Below are 16,710 nucleotides of genomic sequence, written 5' to 3'. Positions count from 1 at the left end.
GTCAAGAATAGAGGAATTGGCTGGGGGAGTATTGGCATGGGGAAATGAAAACAATTTTGTGGTTAGACAGCTCCTTTGGGGGGGGCAAGAATGGGAGGACCAGGTGGAAAGTACTTGAAAGACACAAATAAGGGATGGAATGAGAGGAAAGGCAGCTAGAATTGAAGAGTATTTGAGGAGCATTTGAGGGAATATATGGGATCCTCATTCAGTGCAAACTTCCTATAATGTACAATGATGACCCTAATGAATTCTCCAAATAATGAGGAAGTCCTAATTTTTACTGGCTATCCCTTCTTACAAAATGAAGCACATTTCTGGGATTGGGTTCATCCAAATGAGTTGTTGACAATGGCTTCCATGAAAATTCCCAAGCAAGCCAGGCTGCTGAAAGACAATAGTTTGCTCTCCACAAATTGACAGTGAGACCCCACTGAAGAAGACAAAACCCACATAAATCACTGAGCATGGAGAGGTCAAGCTGGTGCCTACATGGAAACTTCACCCTCATGTTCTAGTGCTACCAAGTGAACAACAACCCAACTAAAAAAATATTTGGTCTCCAATCTGTCCTGCCTGCAAAATATGCTATGGCAATGATGGCACAAACCTTGTGAGAATATCAACCAATGTCTGATTTGACTTAAGGCCCAATCCATGAGAGGGAACCCATACCTGACACTCCTTTGATAACCAAGAACTACAGTCTAAACAGCCCAGAAAAATAAGGTAAAACCAAATATATCACCAGAGAGGCCTCCTCTTGCAGCAGAAGAGAACAAATAGAGAGGCCAAAAGCAAGATATTTTACAGAGAGAGAAAGAGAGAGAGAGAGAGAGAGAGAGAGAGAGAGAGAGAGAGAGAGAGAGAGAGAGACCTTGGAACACATAGCTCTACATGGGATGTTCCCCTCAAATCTCTCCCTACCATAGCTCAGGGAACATCATTAAAAAGTAAGCAAAAGGTGTGTGGGGAACAGAAGGGATTGAGGACACCTTGAGAACAAGGTCCTCTACAGCCAATGAGCAAAGTTGATATGAACTGACAGTGACTGAATCAGCATGCACAGGATGTAATGTGTCTTCACCAGGTCCTCTGTGATGTTCTATAGCTTTCAGTTTAGTTCTTTCATGTGAGTCCTGAATGTGTAAGGAAGTGGGGCTCTGATAATTGTTGTTTCTCTTGGAATTTTCTTGTGTTTCTGTTGGATTGTCTTGTCTAGATTCAATATGACAATATTCATTTTATTTTATTATACATTGTTCTGTTGTTGTCTCCTAGAAATGTTCTTCTTTCCAATGTGAGACTGAAATGGAATAGATATGGATGTAAGAGGAGGTAGAGTGAGATTAAGAAAAGTAGAGAGAAGGGAAACTGTATTCAGAAGATAATAAAAATATAAAAAACAAAGCAAACTCAGAAAGCCACAAAGAATAAGTCTGTGAATATCACTCCACCATGGCCACTACATCAGCTCCTGCCTCCAGGTTCTGGCTCTGCTGTAGTTCATGGTCTGACTTTTTTTAGTGATGGACTATGATGTAAAAGTATAAGCCAAACACAGACTTCAGGCCCCACCCCCAAAAAAGCTAACCAAGAAAAAAAAAGAAAAGAAAAAAAATAACCAATATAACTTGCCCTTCTAGCAAAGAGAGAAATGAACAGTTAGTGCAGAAAATTTCGTCCTCTCTGTGCATTTGATATGAGAGTTGGCACGCTCTCTGAGGACCATGTGGTCAGGAGGACTCACTTAGACTGTGACAATAATCTCTGCCCAGATTCAGTTTGTCTGGTTACTAGTCCCTTAGGATTTTTCAAATATTTAATACTTATTTACTTTTATTTTATATGTACAGGTGTTTTGGCTGCATATTTGTTGATAAACCATATAAGTGCAATGTCTCAGAGGCGAGAAGAAGGGAAGGTCTAACATACCCTGGGACTGGAGTTATAAAGAGCATTGGTATGTGCGCTGGGAATCAAACCTAGGTCCTGTAACAGACTTGCTAGTGTTCTTAATCACTAAGCTATCTCACCAAGCTACTTCTTCATGATTTTAATGCCTTATATAATTAGATAAAAATGTTCTTTCCATGGTAACCCCATCTTGGTATATGTGTTTGCTGGGGATGGGAGGGTTGACAATCCTCTTGTATGGATCTCAGTTCTTGTTGTATGGTTACACTGGAAAAATTTAATTTTTTCATGTAAGTCATGCAAAGCACTCACTTGTTTTTAATGCTAGACCTCGGGAAGAGGACATACATTCATGACATAGAACAGTTTCTCTGATCCATATATAAAAAAAATATGACATTGGCCTTTAACTCCAGGCAAAGATAAACACTGTCAGCATCTGGAGACAGCAGAACAATCAGGGCAGCCCAGGCTTTCACTTCTGCTTCCGTGGTGGTTTATGTCATGGTGTGAATCACCGTGGGAGGGTAACTTTTACCCTGCTGACAGTAATAAGTTGCCACATCTTCATGCTGCAGGCCATTGATCTTGAGAGAATACTGTGTGCCAGATCCACTGCCACTGAACCTCGATGGAACCCCACCTGCCAAGCTGTTTGTAGCATAGATCAGTAGCTTAGGAGAATTTCCTGGTTTCTGCTGAAACCATGCTAACCAACCACCAATGTCCTGACTTGCCCGGCATGTCATGGTGACACTTTCTCCCAGAGATGTAGACAGCGTGGCTGGAGACTGGGTCATCTGGATGTCACACCTGCCACCTGAGATTGGAAAATAGAAAGCAAATTAATTCTGTTCGAAGAGGAATTTCTCAGAGATCAGGCAGCACTGACCACAGTCAGATGAATGAATTTCCAATGCTATCTTCCTTACCTGTGAGCCAGAGCAGAAGCAACCCCAGGAGCTGAGTGGGGACCCTCATGACTGTGCTGGGACCCTGTGAGGCTGACTCCAGCACAGGGTGTGACCTGACTATGAAGAAGTCCTCAGAGCTGTGGGCAGTACTCTGGGCACATGCAAATCAGCAAAGGCTGGCCACAGCCATAGGACTGGCCCAGTGACTCATTAAAGGCTTGTGGTCTTCTTATGTCTCAGATCAGAGAGGCAGCACAGATTTATTTGTATGGAATGTGCTCCTCTTTGGACAACAGAGAACAGCACCAGTCTATGTGTTGCACTTTATTTTGATTTGTCATGTTCAATGCAGAATTTTCTTGTTATTTTTCCCTCCATGGCAGGGAATGTCTGATATGGATATGATATACATTTTTAGAAAGTACATACATCATTAAAGGGTCCCTTCACATGTAGCTATTGATGATAAGGAGGCAATGGAGCTTATTGTTACATTCTTCCCTGGTTTTTGTAAAACCTGATTGAATCACATTTCTCTTTCCTTTCCACTCTCTAATACCTCTTATGGAACCCTCCCCACTCTCTTTTAAGTTCATGGTACGTTTTTTCATTAATTGTTATTTCATGCATATACGTACATGTATACATGTATATATTCCTAATATAATTGTTCAGAACATAAAATGTTACTTGTATGTATGTTCTCAGGGCTGACCATTTCACAATGGACAACCAGTTGTGTGCTCTTCCCTGATCCTTCACACAACAGTGACAAGAGGCTTTGAACAAATGAAGTTCACACTCACATTAGTTCACAACCAATTATATCATAGCACCAAACATAGGGGTGGTGTGGCCTAGTGTCTCAACACTAAGAGGCTGTGAATAGTCTTTCAAAGAGGAAACACACACACACAGAGAGAAAGAGACAGAGACAGAGAGACAGAGAGAAGCAGAGAGAAAGGGTTTATTTGCATAGATCTGTACCATTATCAACATTGAATATCAAAGAAATGGACAAAAAGACTTTCTCAAATGCCAATGAAATGTCAAACCTTGCCACACTTTTCACATTCTATAATGATCCAATCTGCAGATTTTGACTTCAAGTGCATTAGTAAATTATTTCCCTCAGACATATGGACATAATTTTTCCTATGGTCTTTATTTTCTCAATTTTGGAAATACTGTAAGATGCTAAGCAGCACTTTCCATTCATGTTATGAGGTTATTCAATATAGTAACTGCATCAACTCTGCACTAGACTACAGTGAGTGACAATGGAAAAGGAAACAGATGAACACTGATCCTCCTATCCAAGAAGATCAGTGTTTAGGGTCAGAGCCCTGTTGTCAGGATTTTCTCCATCTGTAACACAAGGAATGGTCAGGCTTCTGTGTTCTCCAATGACTAACTGTGGGTAAGAAATATGCCCAAACCACATTCACAGAAGTGGAAATGGACTATAAGAATATGCTGAAAACCAAGTTTATTAGAAACCAGAAAGTTCTCTTGTCCCTAGTGTTACAAATATGAATGATTCAAAGCTTGGTAATCTCGATTGGATAGACATGTATTTATGACTCCCCCTGCTGGAATGATTGTTAAAATGAGGACAGGGTTGGTTCTTTGTTCAAGTGCAGCCCAGGAAAAAGCAAACAATAATTAATGGCAAGTTGCAATTTGCTCAGGAAACTAATGTACCAGACTTGAGACTATTTATTCCTGTATATGATCATCAGCATCAGGAAGAATTCTACACAGGCTATCACACATAAATGTGTGCCCAATACATACACACACAATCCAAATCTGGCTACCCAAAGGTGGGAAAATATTGGGCTGGGAAACTGATTAATCATAGACATGTTGTCCACTGTGAAAAATGAATCCTGGCTTAGAGCCCAATATTCATTCAATGGTGTACTCCTTTGGCCATAGCTCTTGGGAGTAGGAAGCCGGAATTCCAGTAAGATCTACATGAAACCAGAATTTTATCAGGAAATAAGATCTAAGCTTGAAAACACTTAGGAAATCCTGAAGACAATATATTAAACATAGTTTCATTAGTTAATGGAGTAGGGAATTTATTACTTCCCACACAAATGTTCAATACATATTCAAGTTATAGCAGATAAAACTATGCAATTTGGAAAAAGTATTAGTCAGGAGTACAGCTAATATACTTAATCTTAGGAACACTGTAAATATGTATATTTACATATAATTAGAAGTTACATTGGCAATATTGTGGCAAAGCCAATCAATTTGAAGTGATTCCTTACTTCAATAACAAATTTTAGGTTGTTTCAGGTAGCTTAGTTAATATACTTCAATGTGGGATGCCACCTGGATGCTTGGATGTTTCTGCTGCAGCAGCAGCAGCATCTCAGAGTCCAGCAAAACACTGGCACCACAAAGCTGCAATGTGTAGTCAGACTTTTTTTGGATCACTAGCTCCCAAATAATGACATGGAGACTTCTTATTAAATATGAAAACTTGGCCTTAGCTTAGGCTTTTTCTCAACTAGCTCTTAGAAGTTAATTAACCCATTTTTATTATTTTACATTCTGCCTCGAGGCTTGTTAACTCTCCTACATACTGTACATCTAAACTTCCTCTACATCTCCCTGCCTAAGTCTCCAACCTCTAAGATTCTTCACCAAATTTCTCTCTCTGCTAGGAAGTCCTGCCAATCCTCTTCTGCCTAGCTATTGACCATTCAATCCTTTATTAACCCAACCAGAATGTGTCTTAATCAGGGGAGGTAAAACAGACACATCTTTACACAGTGTGATCAAAATCCTGCAACAACAATGCAGGAGAAGTAAATGTTTAAAATCTGAGAGAAGAATTGTTTTGAACATGAAATGCCTTAGAATATATTTTTTAATTATTCAGTTGAATCACTGCATGTAAAAATATATCAGGGGACTTCTTGTGTTAGTATATGTAGCTATGTTTGTAGCTCCAAATCTAAACTTTAAAGAATCGATTATACAAAGTTTTAAAACTATATTTTATGTAGTAGAATGAAGACTGTTTGTCATAATTGGAAAGATTCCCATCTTTCATATACTAGTGGTTGTTAGGCCACCCATTTACACATTACTGCACATTATAAAAAACTGCATTAAGAAAAAATAATCAAAAGTTGCCACTCTAATAATTATTGATAATTATTGATAGAGAATGGTGATTTCATTGTTTAGTGTCTTCCCCCAGGAGATACTTGACAAAGGACTACTCTGTTCTACAACCCCCCTAAATTGGGACATTTTATAAAATGTGAATTTGTAAAGTATTGTGTATATTTCTGACGCCCAATGACTTCCTTCTCAGGATCAGTGCCCAGGTCAGGAAATTTCACTGACAGCACTCAAACATTTCTCTGCTCAGGATCCCACAAGTTGGGACCACTGATTGTCTTATCTAATTATTTCCATCTGTATTTTCTGTTTATTCTTTGCAGGGTGGGCTGTCTGAAAGTACTTGAATAAAACCCAGCCTTGATTCTGTTGCAGAAATATTAGGAGATTCTGTCCCATATCATACTCTTAACCATACTGCATCTTCAGAGCATAAACTAGCAGAGTCCCCAGAATCTGAAAGGTTTTTTGTTCTAGTTTGTAGATTCATATGAATGAAATAATGCTTTTCTTGAGACAGTATTGAGTTGTAGCATTTTTAGCCTCTGTACTGCTTATGGTGAGAGAATAGCTAGTCCAAGAGTCACTGAAACTGAGTGAGCTGTGACTAAAGAAGTCAGCTTGGAGGAACCATAAATCAGGAGCTTAGTATTTTCTCTCAGCTTCTGCTGGTACCAGTGGAAGTAATCAGGTGTGCCACTTGATGTGGACCCATGAGTGAGTGATAATGATCCTCTTTTCTTGAGAAGCTGCCAGGTATTCTGGAGCTGGTTAAAAACAATTTCTCTAATCAGCACTATGGAGGGACAGATGAAAAGATATAGAAATCAGTAAAAAGCAAGATTTCATTATATTTTCATACCACATATACTATGCAAAGAATAAAAAGATGATGGTAAACAAGTAGAGGAGGAAAAAGAGGAGGATATGATAAAAGCATGGAAAGAAATAAAGAAGGATGAATCAAAAGATGCTGCTTTTAAAATATAACTTCCATGACAAAAATACTGGGCTTGAGTTGTAGCCACCCCTCTTTCTCAGGCAGGACTTAGTGAGTAGCAGCACGTTGACAGTTTATACAAACAAAACCATCTTGTTGTTTGGTGGCTGTCTCTAACTACAAACTTCTCCTTCCTAAGTTCATTCTTTAAAAAGCTAGTAGTAGCCTTCTGTCGCCTCCAAGGAGTAAAAATGCAAACAACAGAGTATAGGCTAGGATGTTCTTGTCTCATAAACACATGAGTCATTTCACTTACTTGTAATATTTGATTCAGTTAAGACCCAAATCTCTTATTTTTTTCTCTATGGCATTGCCTACTCTGGATCCATAGTATTCCTCACATGTTTCCTTATAACCAGGATTAGTTTGACTTACATGGATGAGAGATTCTACTTTGCAGCGTATGGTATTTATTTTTCCATGATAAAGGAAAGCTAAGGATGACCCCAATGTACATTGGAAACCCAAGGCCTGATCAGGCAGATGTTCAGCTAATCCTTTGCTCAACCATCCCAGTTTAATTGAATGGTTCTGAACCCAAAAAGTCCTGGGAAAACCAGAACGGGTCCCTATTTGTGGTCTGGAAAACAGGTATTTTCAGGTAAGTCCCACAGAAGCCACACACAGCTAAACTCTCACTTCTGAAACAGAAGGAAACATAAATAATGATTTCATAACATCTATCATGAATTCAGTATTCTGCATCATGCTGATTTTGAGAGAAATTTGGGCATTTATTCTTCTCAGTCAAGTATGTGGTTATAAATGGGAGTGATCTTCTTTCCAGCGATTCTGTCAAACAATGTGCTCAGACCAGTCTCACAGAAATGGTCAGAGTCCTGAAGATATTTGTGGATGCTAAGAGGGTCAAGAGTTGTATTTTCACAGTGGTTTTCAGCACCAAGCCTGGTGTCCTTATCTAGGTAAACATTCGCCAGTATTGCCCTCTTCTGGAGATATGGGTAATTGGCCAAGGCAGAGCCTAGAAGAAAAACTTTGAGGCTGATTATCAGAGTAAATCCTAGTAATTTAAGAGTATGTGGTAGAAAGATATGAAGGTAAGTGAACTGGGGAGAGAAAGAAGTGGAAAAGTTGTAAATACAGGACTATATTCATAGACACACTTATTCCAAAGAAAATCTCAACAGTTCATAAACATGGTGAAAATAAACATATTGATTGAAAAGGCAAAATTTATAGTTTCATTCTTTCTCTTCCCTGTACCACACTGGCTTAATCTATTTGTATAATTATAAAATGCCACCATTTTGCATCCTCCTCAGGTAGAAGAGAATTTTTGTTTGTTTACTTGTTTCATATTTCAAGCAGCACTAAATAACTTTTGCCCTGACCTTTGTTCCTTTCTTTACATTATCCTCAATCATTTTGCTAGCTACTTGTATGTACTTCTGCTTTGTGTGTTTCAAAAGTCTTATTCAATGAATTGAAGAAGCAAATATATAGTAAATCAGGAAAGGATTTTATTCATAACCAGAATGAATTAAAGAACAGATACATTGCAATAGAGTATCATTTCTTGCATGAAATATACTCAACAGATAATTCTAGCTTCTCTTTGTCATCCACAGGAGAAGGTGGTTGCTAATAGGTCTAATGTATATTATTTTCTGTTTTTCAATGCACACAACCTTTTCCCATTGTATATCTTATTATAATCATATGAATGTTAGATCATATACATGCATGAAATAGTAAATAGGACATTTTCCATGAAATTTTATTTTAAGAATATATTTTTGCAACACAAATCAGTTGAAGACAGGATAGTTCAACTACTCCCACTCCATTTTATCTTCCTGGGTATTTTTTTTTGCCATGCTCCATAATTCTATTAAGCCATGAGTTGGAATGACTTGATTGCTTCCTTTGCAGAGGGGTGTTTATGAACATTTGTGAAGTTGTGTTTCACAATTGAAAATGCTTTGACTGGAGAGAAATTTGTCCACAGATCAAGCTCAGTGAGTCCAAGGTTGCTAAGCAATGCCTCCCCTTACCTGCCCAACTCTGACTCAGTTTTTGCCCATAGTAAACTATCTTAGAAATTTCACTTGTTATGGTGGTTTGAATGTGAATGTCCCTCTTAAGTTCACATATTTGAATACTTGGACCTAAGTTCTTGAAACTATTTGGGAAAGATTAGTTGTTTGAGGAAATATCAATGAGGATGGGCTTTGAGGTTTCAAAAGCTCAATCCATATCATATATCTTTCTGCCTCTCTCTGCTTGTTATTTAAAGATAAAGTTTTAACCTCTGAGCTACTGCTCCAGCACCATGAATGTCTACCTGTTGCCATATTTCCCTCTGCTCTGCCCCCGACTTCCCTTCTGGACCAGTGGTGAGTATCCGGGCCCAACCCGGACCGCATCCCTGGGCACCAGCCACTCTGGGAAGACCTGGGCAACTTAGCCCCAGGTTCTGGCCACCGGGCAGGTCCCCTTCTAGCCCCACCAGGAGGGATCCCCTTTTCCAAGCCCCCTGGCAGCCCCTGCAATCTCCCCTGCAATCTCCGCGCCCTGCCCCCACGCCCATCTGCCCGAGACCCCAGCCACTTCCTGAGACTTAGAGACCGGCCCCCAGCTCCCATCTTGCCCCCAGCTTCCCTTCTGGACCAGAGGTGAGTATCCAGGCCCAACCCGGACCCCATCTCTGGGCACCAGCCACCCTGGGAAGACCTGCCCAAATTGGCCCCAGGTTCTGGCCACAGGGCAGGTCCCTTTCTAGCCCCACCAGGAGGGATTCCCTTTTCCAAGCCCCCCCCCCCCCCGGCAGCCCCTGCAATCTCTGCGACCTGCCCCCACACCCATCTGCCCGAGACCCCAGCCACCTCCTGAGACTTAGAGACCGGCCCCCAGCTCCCATCCTGCTCCCGACCTCCCTTCTGGACCAGAGACTTCCAGTCCAGATAAGAGCTTCCATTCTGCCCCGGAGTTCCCATTTGGACAAGAGAACTCCCATCTGGACAAGAGAGAGAGACTTCCTGAATCTATCAGCTCTTTCTGAACCAAGTACACTGATAAGACCAAGAAGGAACCACAAGGAGATGGGCAGACATCAAGGCAGAAGTACATAAAACAAAATGAAGAGTAATACAGCATCACCAGAACTTAGCCCGCCTCCAACATCTAGACCTGAACATCAAAAATTGGAAGAAGCAGAAGAAAGTAGCCTTATGAATAACATCATGAAGAAGTTAGAAGCTTGTGTAGAGGAAAAGACAAGAAAATTGGAAGAACGCTGTAAACAACTAGAGGAAAGGGCAAACAAATTAGAAGAAAACGATAAAGTCCTGCAAGAAAACAATAAAGTCCTGGAAGAAAACAATAAAGTACTGAAAGAAAATCTTGAAAAAGCAATGAAAAAAATAAAGGAAACAGTCCAAGACCTGAAAAGGGAAATTGAAAAAATAAAGAAGACACAAACAGAGGGAATGCTGGAAATACAAAACTGAGTAAAAGATCGTGAACTTCAGATACAAGTATAACCAACAGAATGCAAGAGATGGAAGAAAGGATCTCTGGCATTGAAGATACAGTAGAAGAAATAGTTTCATCAATCGAAGGAAATACTAAAGCCAACAAAGTCATGAACCAAAATGTCCAAGAAATTTGGGACACCATGAAAAGACCTAACCTACGAATTATAGGGATAGAAGAAGGTGAAGAATGCCATATTTCCCTCTGCTATATTGGTCCCCAAATAACCCTTTGGAACTAGAAGCCCCCAAATTAAATACTTTCTTTTACAATTTGCCTTGACAAAGACATCTTACCACAACAATAGAAAAGTAAGACATTAAATAAATTATAATCAAACTATAATCTGTATAACCACATAGATCAAGAGTAGAGGAATTGGCTGGGGGAGTATTGGCATGGGGAAATGAAAACAATTTTGTGGTTAGACTGGTCCTTTCAGGGGGCAAGAATGGGAGGATCAGTTGAAAATTGCTTGAAAGACACAAATAAGGAATGGAATGAGAGGAAAGGCAGCTAGAATTGAAGAGTATTTGAGGAGAATTTGAGGAGATATATGGGATTCTCGTTGAGTGCAAACTTCCTATAATGTACAATGATGACCCTAATGAATTCTCCAAATAATGAGGGAGACATAATTCTTACTGGCTATCACTTCTTACAAAATGAAGCACATTTCTGGGATAGGGTTCATCCAAATGAGTTGTTGCCAATGGCTTCCATGAAAATTCCCAAGCAAACCAGGCTGCTGAAAGACAATAGTTTGCTCTCCACAAATTGACAGTGAGACCCCACTGAAGAAGACAAAACCCACATAAATCACTGAGCATGGAGAGGTCAAGCTGGTGCCTACATGGAAACTTCACCCACATGTTCTAGTGCTACCAAGTGAACAACAACCCAACTAAAAAAATATTTGGTCTCTAATCTGTCCTGCCTGCAAAATATGCTATGGCGATGGTGGCACAAACCTTGTGAGAATATCAACCAACGTCTGATTTGACTTAAGGCCCAATCCATGAAAGGGAACCCATATCTGACACTCCTTTGGTAACCATGAACTACAGTCTAAACAGCCCAGATAAATAAGGTAAAACCAAATATATCACCAGAGAGTCCTCCTCTTGCAGCAGAAGAGAACAAATATAGAGACCAATGGCAAAATATTTTTCAGAGAAAAAGACCTTGGAACACCAGCTCTATTTGGCATGTCCCTGTCAAATCTTTCCCTGCTAGAGCTCAGGGAACATCATGAAAAGGAATCAAAAGGTATGGAGGGGACAGAAGAGATTGGGGTTACCGTGAGAACAAGGTCTTCTACAGCAAGGGAGCCAAGTTGATATGAACTGGCATTGACTGAAGCAGCATGCGCAGGACCTCTCTCTTTCTACACCAGGTCCTTCGTCTATGTATCTATAGTTTTCAGTTTAGTTCTTTTATGTGAATCCTGAATGTGTAAAGAAGTGGGGCTCTTATTCTTGTTGTTTCTCTTGGAGATCTTTTGTTTGTTGGATTGTGTTGTCCAACTTCATTATGACAGTATTCATTTTATTTTATTATACTTTATTTTGTTATCTCCTAGAAGTGTGTTCATTTCTAATGTGGAACTGAAATGGAGTGGATTTGGATGTTAGAGGAGGTTGAGTGGAATTTATATAAGTAGAAGGGATACTGTATTCGGAAAAAAATAGAAATATAAAAAAGAATGCAAACTGAGAAAGCCACAAGTCTGTGAACATCACTCAACCATGGCCACTACATCAGCTCCTGCCTCCAGCTTCCAGCTCTGCCTGAGTTCATGGTCTGACTTCCTTCAGTGATGTAAAATGATGTAAAAATGTAAGCCAAATAAAGACTCCCCGCCTGCTGCCCCCCCAAAAAACAACAAAAAAGAAAGAAAGAAAAGAAAAATTAACTAAGACACTTGCCCATCTAGCAAAGAGAGAAATGAAGGGTTAATGGAGGAAAGATCCTCCACTCCATGCATTTGATATGAGAGTTGGCACACTCTCTGAGGACCATGTGGTCAGGAGGACTCACTTAGAATATGACAATAATCTCTGCCCAGATTCAATTTGTGTGGTTACTAGTACCTTTGGATTGTTCAAATATTTAATACTTATTTACTTTTATTTTATATGTACTGGTGTTTTGGCTGCATATTTGTTGATAAACCATATCAGTGCAATGTCTCAGAGGCGAGAAGAAGGGAAGGTCTAACATACCATGGGACTGGAGTTATAAAGATGTGCTAGTAGAGGTATGTGTGCTGGGAATCAAACCTAGGTCCTGTATCAGACCAACTAGTAATCTTAATGAAAAAGCTATCTCACCAAGCTGCTTCCTCAGGATTTTAATGCTATAATTAGATAAAATTTTTCTTTCTATATTAAGTCCACCTTGGTATATGTGTGTGTTAGGGAGGGAGGTGTTGACAACCCTCTGTATGGATATCAGTTCTTGCTGTGTTGATATACTGGAAAATTTTAATTTTTTCATATATGTCATGCAAAGCACTCACTTGTTTTTAATGCTAGACCTCAGGAAGAGGATATATATTTATGACATAGAACAGTTTCTCTAATCCATATATAAAACATCACTTTTGCCTTTAACTCCAGGCAAAGAGAAACACTGTCAGCATCTGGAGACAGAAAAATGAGCAATCATGGCAGCCCAGGCTTTCACTTCTGCTTCCCTGGTGGTTTATGTCATGGTGTGAATCACTGTGGGAGGGAAACTGTTAGCTTGCTGACAGTAATAAGTTGCCATATCTTCATGCTGCAGGCCATTGATCTTGAGAGAATACTGTGTGCCAGATCCACTGCCACTGAACCTCGATGGGACCCCATCTGCCAAGGTGCTTGTGCTATAGATCAGGAGCCTAGGAGGATTCCCAGGCTTCTGCTGATACCATGCTAACCAACCACCAATGTCCTGACTTGCCCGGCATGTCATGGTGACACTTTCTCCCAGAGATGTAGACAGCGTGGCTGGAGACTGGGTCATCTGGATGTCACACCTGCCACCTGAGATTGGAAAATAGAAAGCAAATTAATTCTGTTCGAAGAGGAATTTCTCAGAGATCAAGCAGCACTGACCACAGTCAGATGAATGAATTTCCAATGCTATCTTCCTTACCTGTGAGCCAGAGCAGAAGCAACCCCAGGAGCTGAGTGGGGACCCTCATGACTGTGCTGGGACCCTGTGAGGCTGACTCCAGCACAGGGTGTGACCTGACTATGAAGAAGTCCTCAGGGCAGTGCTCTGGGCACATGCAAATCAGCAAAGGCTGGCCACAGCCATAGGACTGGCCAAGTGACTCATTAAAGGCTTGTGGTCTTCTTATGTCTCAGATCAGAGAGGAAGCACAGATTTATTTGTATGAAATGTGCTCCTCTTTGGACAACAGAGAACAGCACCAGTCTATGTGTTGCACTTTATTTTGATTTGTCATGTTCAATGCAGAATTTTCTTGTTATTTTTCCCTCCATGGCAGGGAATGTCTGATATGGATATGATATACAATTTTAGAAAGTACATACATCATTAAAGGGTCCCTTCACATGTAGCTATTGATGATAAGGAGGCAATGGAGATTATTGTTTCATTCTTCCCTGGTTTTTGTAAAACCTGATTGAATCACTACATTTCTCTCTTTCCTTTCCACTCTCCAATACCTCTTATGGAACCCTCCCCACTCTCTTTTAAGTTCATGGTCCATTTTTTCATTAATTATTATTTCATGCATATACGTACATGTATACATGTATATATTCCTAATATAATTGTTGAGAACATAAAATGTTACTTTTATGTATGTTCTCAGGGCTGACTATTTCACAATGGACAACCAGTTGTGTGCTCTTCCCTGATCCTTCACACAACAGTGACAAGAGGCTTTGAACAAATGAAGTTCACACTCACATTAGTTCACAACCAATTATATCATAGCATCAAACATAGGGGTGGTGTGGCCTAGTGTCTCAACACTAAGAGGCTGTGAATAGTCTTTCAAAGAGGAAACACACACACACACACACACACACACACAGACAGAGAGACAGAGACAGAGAGACAGAGAGAAGCAGAGAGAAAGGGTTTATTTGCATAGATCTGTACCATTATCAACATTGAATATCAAAGAAATGGACAAAAAGACTTTCTCAAATGCCAATGAAATGTCAAACCTTGCCACACTTTTCACATTCTATAATGATCCAATCTGCAGATTTTGACTTCAAGTGCATTAGTAAATTATTTCCCTCAGACATATGGACATAATTTTTCCTATGGTCTTTATTTTCTCAATTTTGGAAATACTGTAAGATGCTAAGCAGCACTTTCCATTCATGTTTTGAGGTTATTCAATATAGCAACTGCATCAGCTCTGCACTAGACTATAGTGAGTGACAAATGGAAAAGGAAACAGATGAACACTGATCCTCCTATCCAAGAAGATCAGTGTTTAGGGTCAGAGCCCTGTTGTCAGGATTTTCTCCATCTGTAACACAAGGAATGGTCAGGATTCTGTGGGTAAGAAATATGCCCAAACCACATTAACAGAAGTGGGAATGGACTATAAGAAAATGCTGAAAACCAAGTTTATTAGAAACTAGAAAGTTCTCTTGTCCCTAGTGTTCCAAATATGAATGATTCAAAGCTTGGTAATCTCGATTTGATAGACATGTATTTATGACTCCCCCTGCTGGAATGATTGTTAAAATGAGGACAGGGTTGGTTCTTTGTTCAAGTGCAGCCCAGGAAAAAGCAAACAATAATTAATGGCAAGTTGAAATTTGCTCAGGAAACTAATGTACCAGACTTGAGACTATTTATTCCTGTGTATGATCATCAGCATCAGGAAGAATTCTACATAGGCTATCACACATAAATGTGTGCCCAATACATACACACACAATCCAATTCTGGCTACCCAAAGGTGGGAAAATATTGGGCTGGGAAACTGATTAATCATAGACATGTTGTCCACTGTGAAAAATGAATCCTGGCTTAGAGCCCAATATTCATTCAATGGTGTACTCCTTTGGCCCTAGCTCTTGGGAGTAGGAAGCCGGAATTCCAGTAAGATCTACATGAGACCAGAATTTTATCAGGAAATGAGATCTAAGCTTGAAAACACTTAGGAAATCCTGAGGACAATATATTAAACATAGTTTCATTAATTAATGGAGTAGGGAATTTATTACTTCCCACACAAATGTTCAATACATATTCAAGTTATAGCAGATAAAACTATGCAATTTGGAAAAAGTATTAGTCAGGAATACAGCTAATATACTTAATCTTAGGAACACTGTAAATATGTATATTTACATATAATTAGAAGTTACGTTGGCAATATTGTGGCAAAGCCAATCAATTTGAAGTGATTCCTTACTTCATTAAGAAATTTTAGGTTATTTCAGGTAGCTTAGTTAATATACTTCAATGTGGGATGCCACCTGGATGCTTGGGTGTTTCTGCTGCTGCAGCAGCAGCAGCTCAGAGTCCAGCAAAACACTGGCACCACAAAGCTGCAATGTGTAGTCAAACTTTTTTTGGATCACCAGCTCCCAAATAATGACATGGAGACTTCTTATTAAATATGAAAACTTGGCCTTAGCTTAGGCTTTTTCTCAACTAGCTCTTAGAAGTTAATTAACCCATTTTTATTATTTTACATTCTGCCACGAGGCTTGTGAACTCTCCTAAGTACTGTACATCTAAACTTCCTCTACATCTCCCTGCCTAAGTCTCCAACCTCTAAATTCTTCACCAAATTTCTCTCTCTGCTAGGAAGTCCTGCCAATCCTCTTCTGCCTAGCTATTGACCATTCAATCCTTTATTAACCCAACCAGAATGTGTCTTAATCAGGGGAGGTAAAACAGACACATCTTTACACAGTGTGATCAAAATCCTGCAACAACAATGCAGGAGAAGTAAATGTTTAAAATCTGAGAGAAGAATTGTTTTGAACATGACATGCCTTAGAATATATTTTTTAATTATTCAGTTGAATCACTGCATGTAAAAATATATCAGGGGACTTCTGTGTGTTAGTATATGTAGCTATGTTTGTAGCTCCAAATCTAAACTTTAAAGAATCAATTATATAAAGTTCTAAAACTAAATTTTTATGTAGTAGAATGAAGTCTGTTTGTCATAATTGGAAAGATTCCCATCTTTCATATACTAGTGGTTGTTAGGCCACCCATTTCCACATTACTGCA

The 16,710-nt window shown here is 39.6% G+C and overlaps 2 gene segments (V, D, J or C); both read right to left on the bottom strand.

Moving 5' to 3' along the window:
• Positions 1 to 2,414: 2,414 nt before the first annotated feature.
• On the bottom strand, positions 2,415 to 2,959 carry LOC114687512. The segment is given in 2 exon segments: positions 2,415 to 2,737; positions 2,850 to 2,959. Coding segments are annotated over 2 exon segments (372 nt in total).
• A 10,208-nt stretch (positions 2,960 to 13,167) lies between these two features.
• Positions 13,168 to 13,768, bottom strand: LOC114687511. The segment is given in 2 exon segments: positions 13,168 to 13,505; positions 13,618 to 13,768. Coding segments are annotated over 2 exon segments (459 nt in total).
• Between the last annotated feature and the right edge of the window lie 2,942 nt (positions 13,769 to 16,710).

The sequence above is a fragment of the Peromyscus leucopus genome, chromosome 3 (genome assembly GCF_004664715.2).
Source record: "Peromyscus leucopus breed LL Stock chromosome 3, UCI_PerLeu_2.1, whole genome shotgun sequence".
NCBI classification, from domain to species: Eukaryota; Metazoa; Chordata; class Mammalia; order Rodentia; family Cricetidae; genus Peromyscus; species Peromyscus leucopus.
Note: the sequence above shows the minus strand (reverse complement) of the source record. Positions and strands in the feature narration are given on the sequence as shown.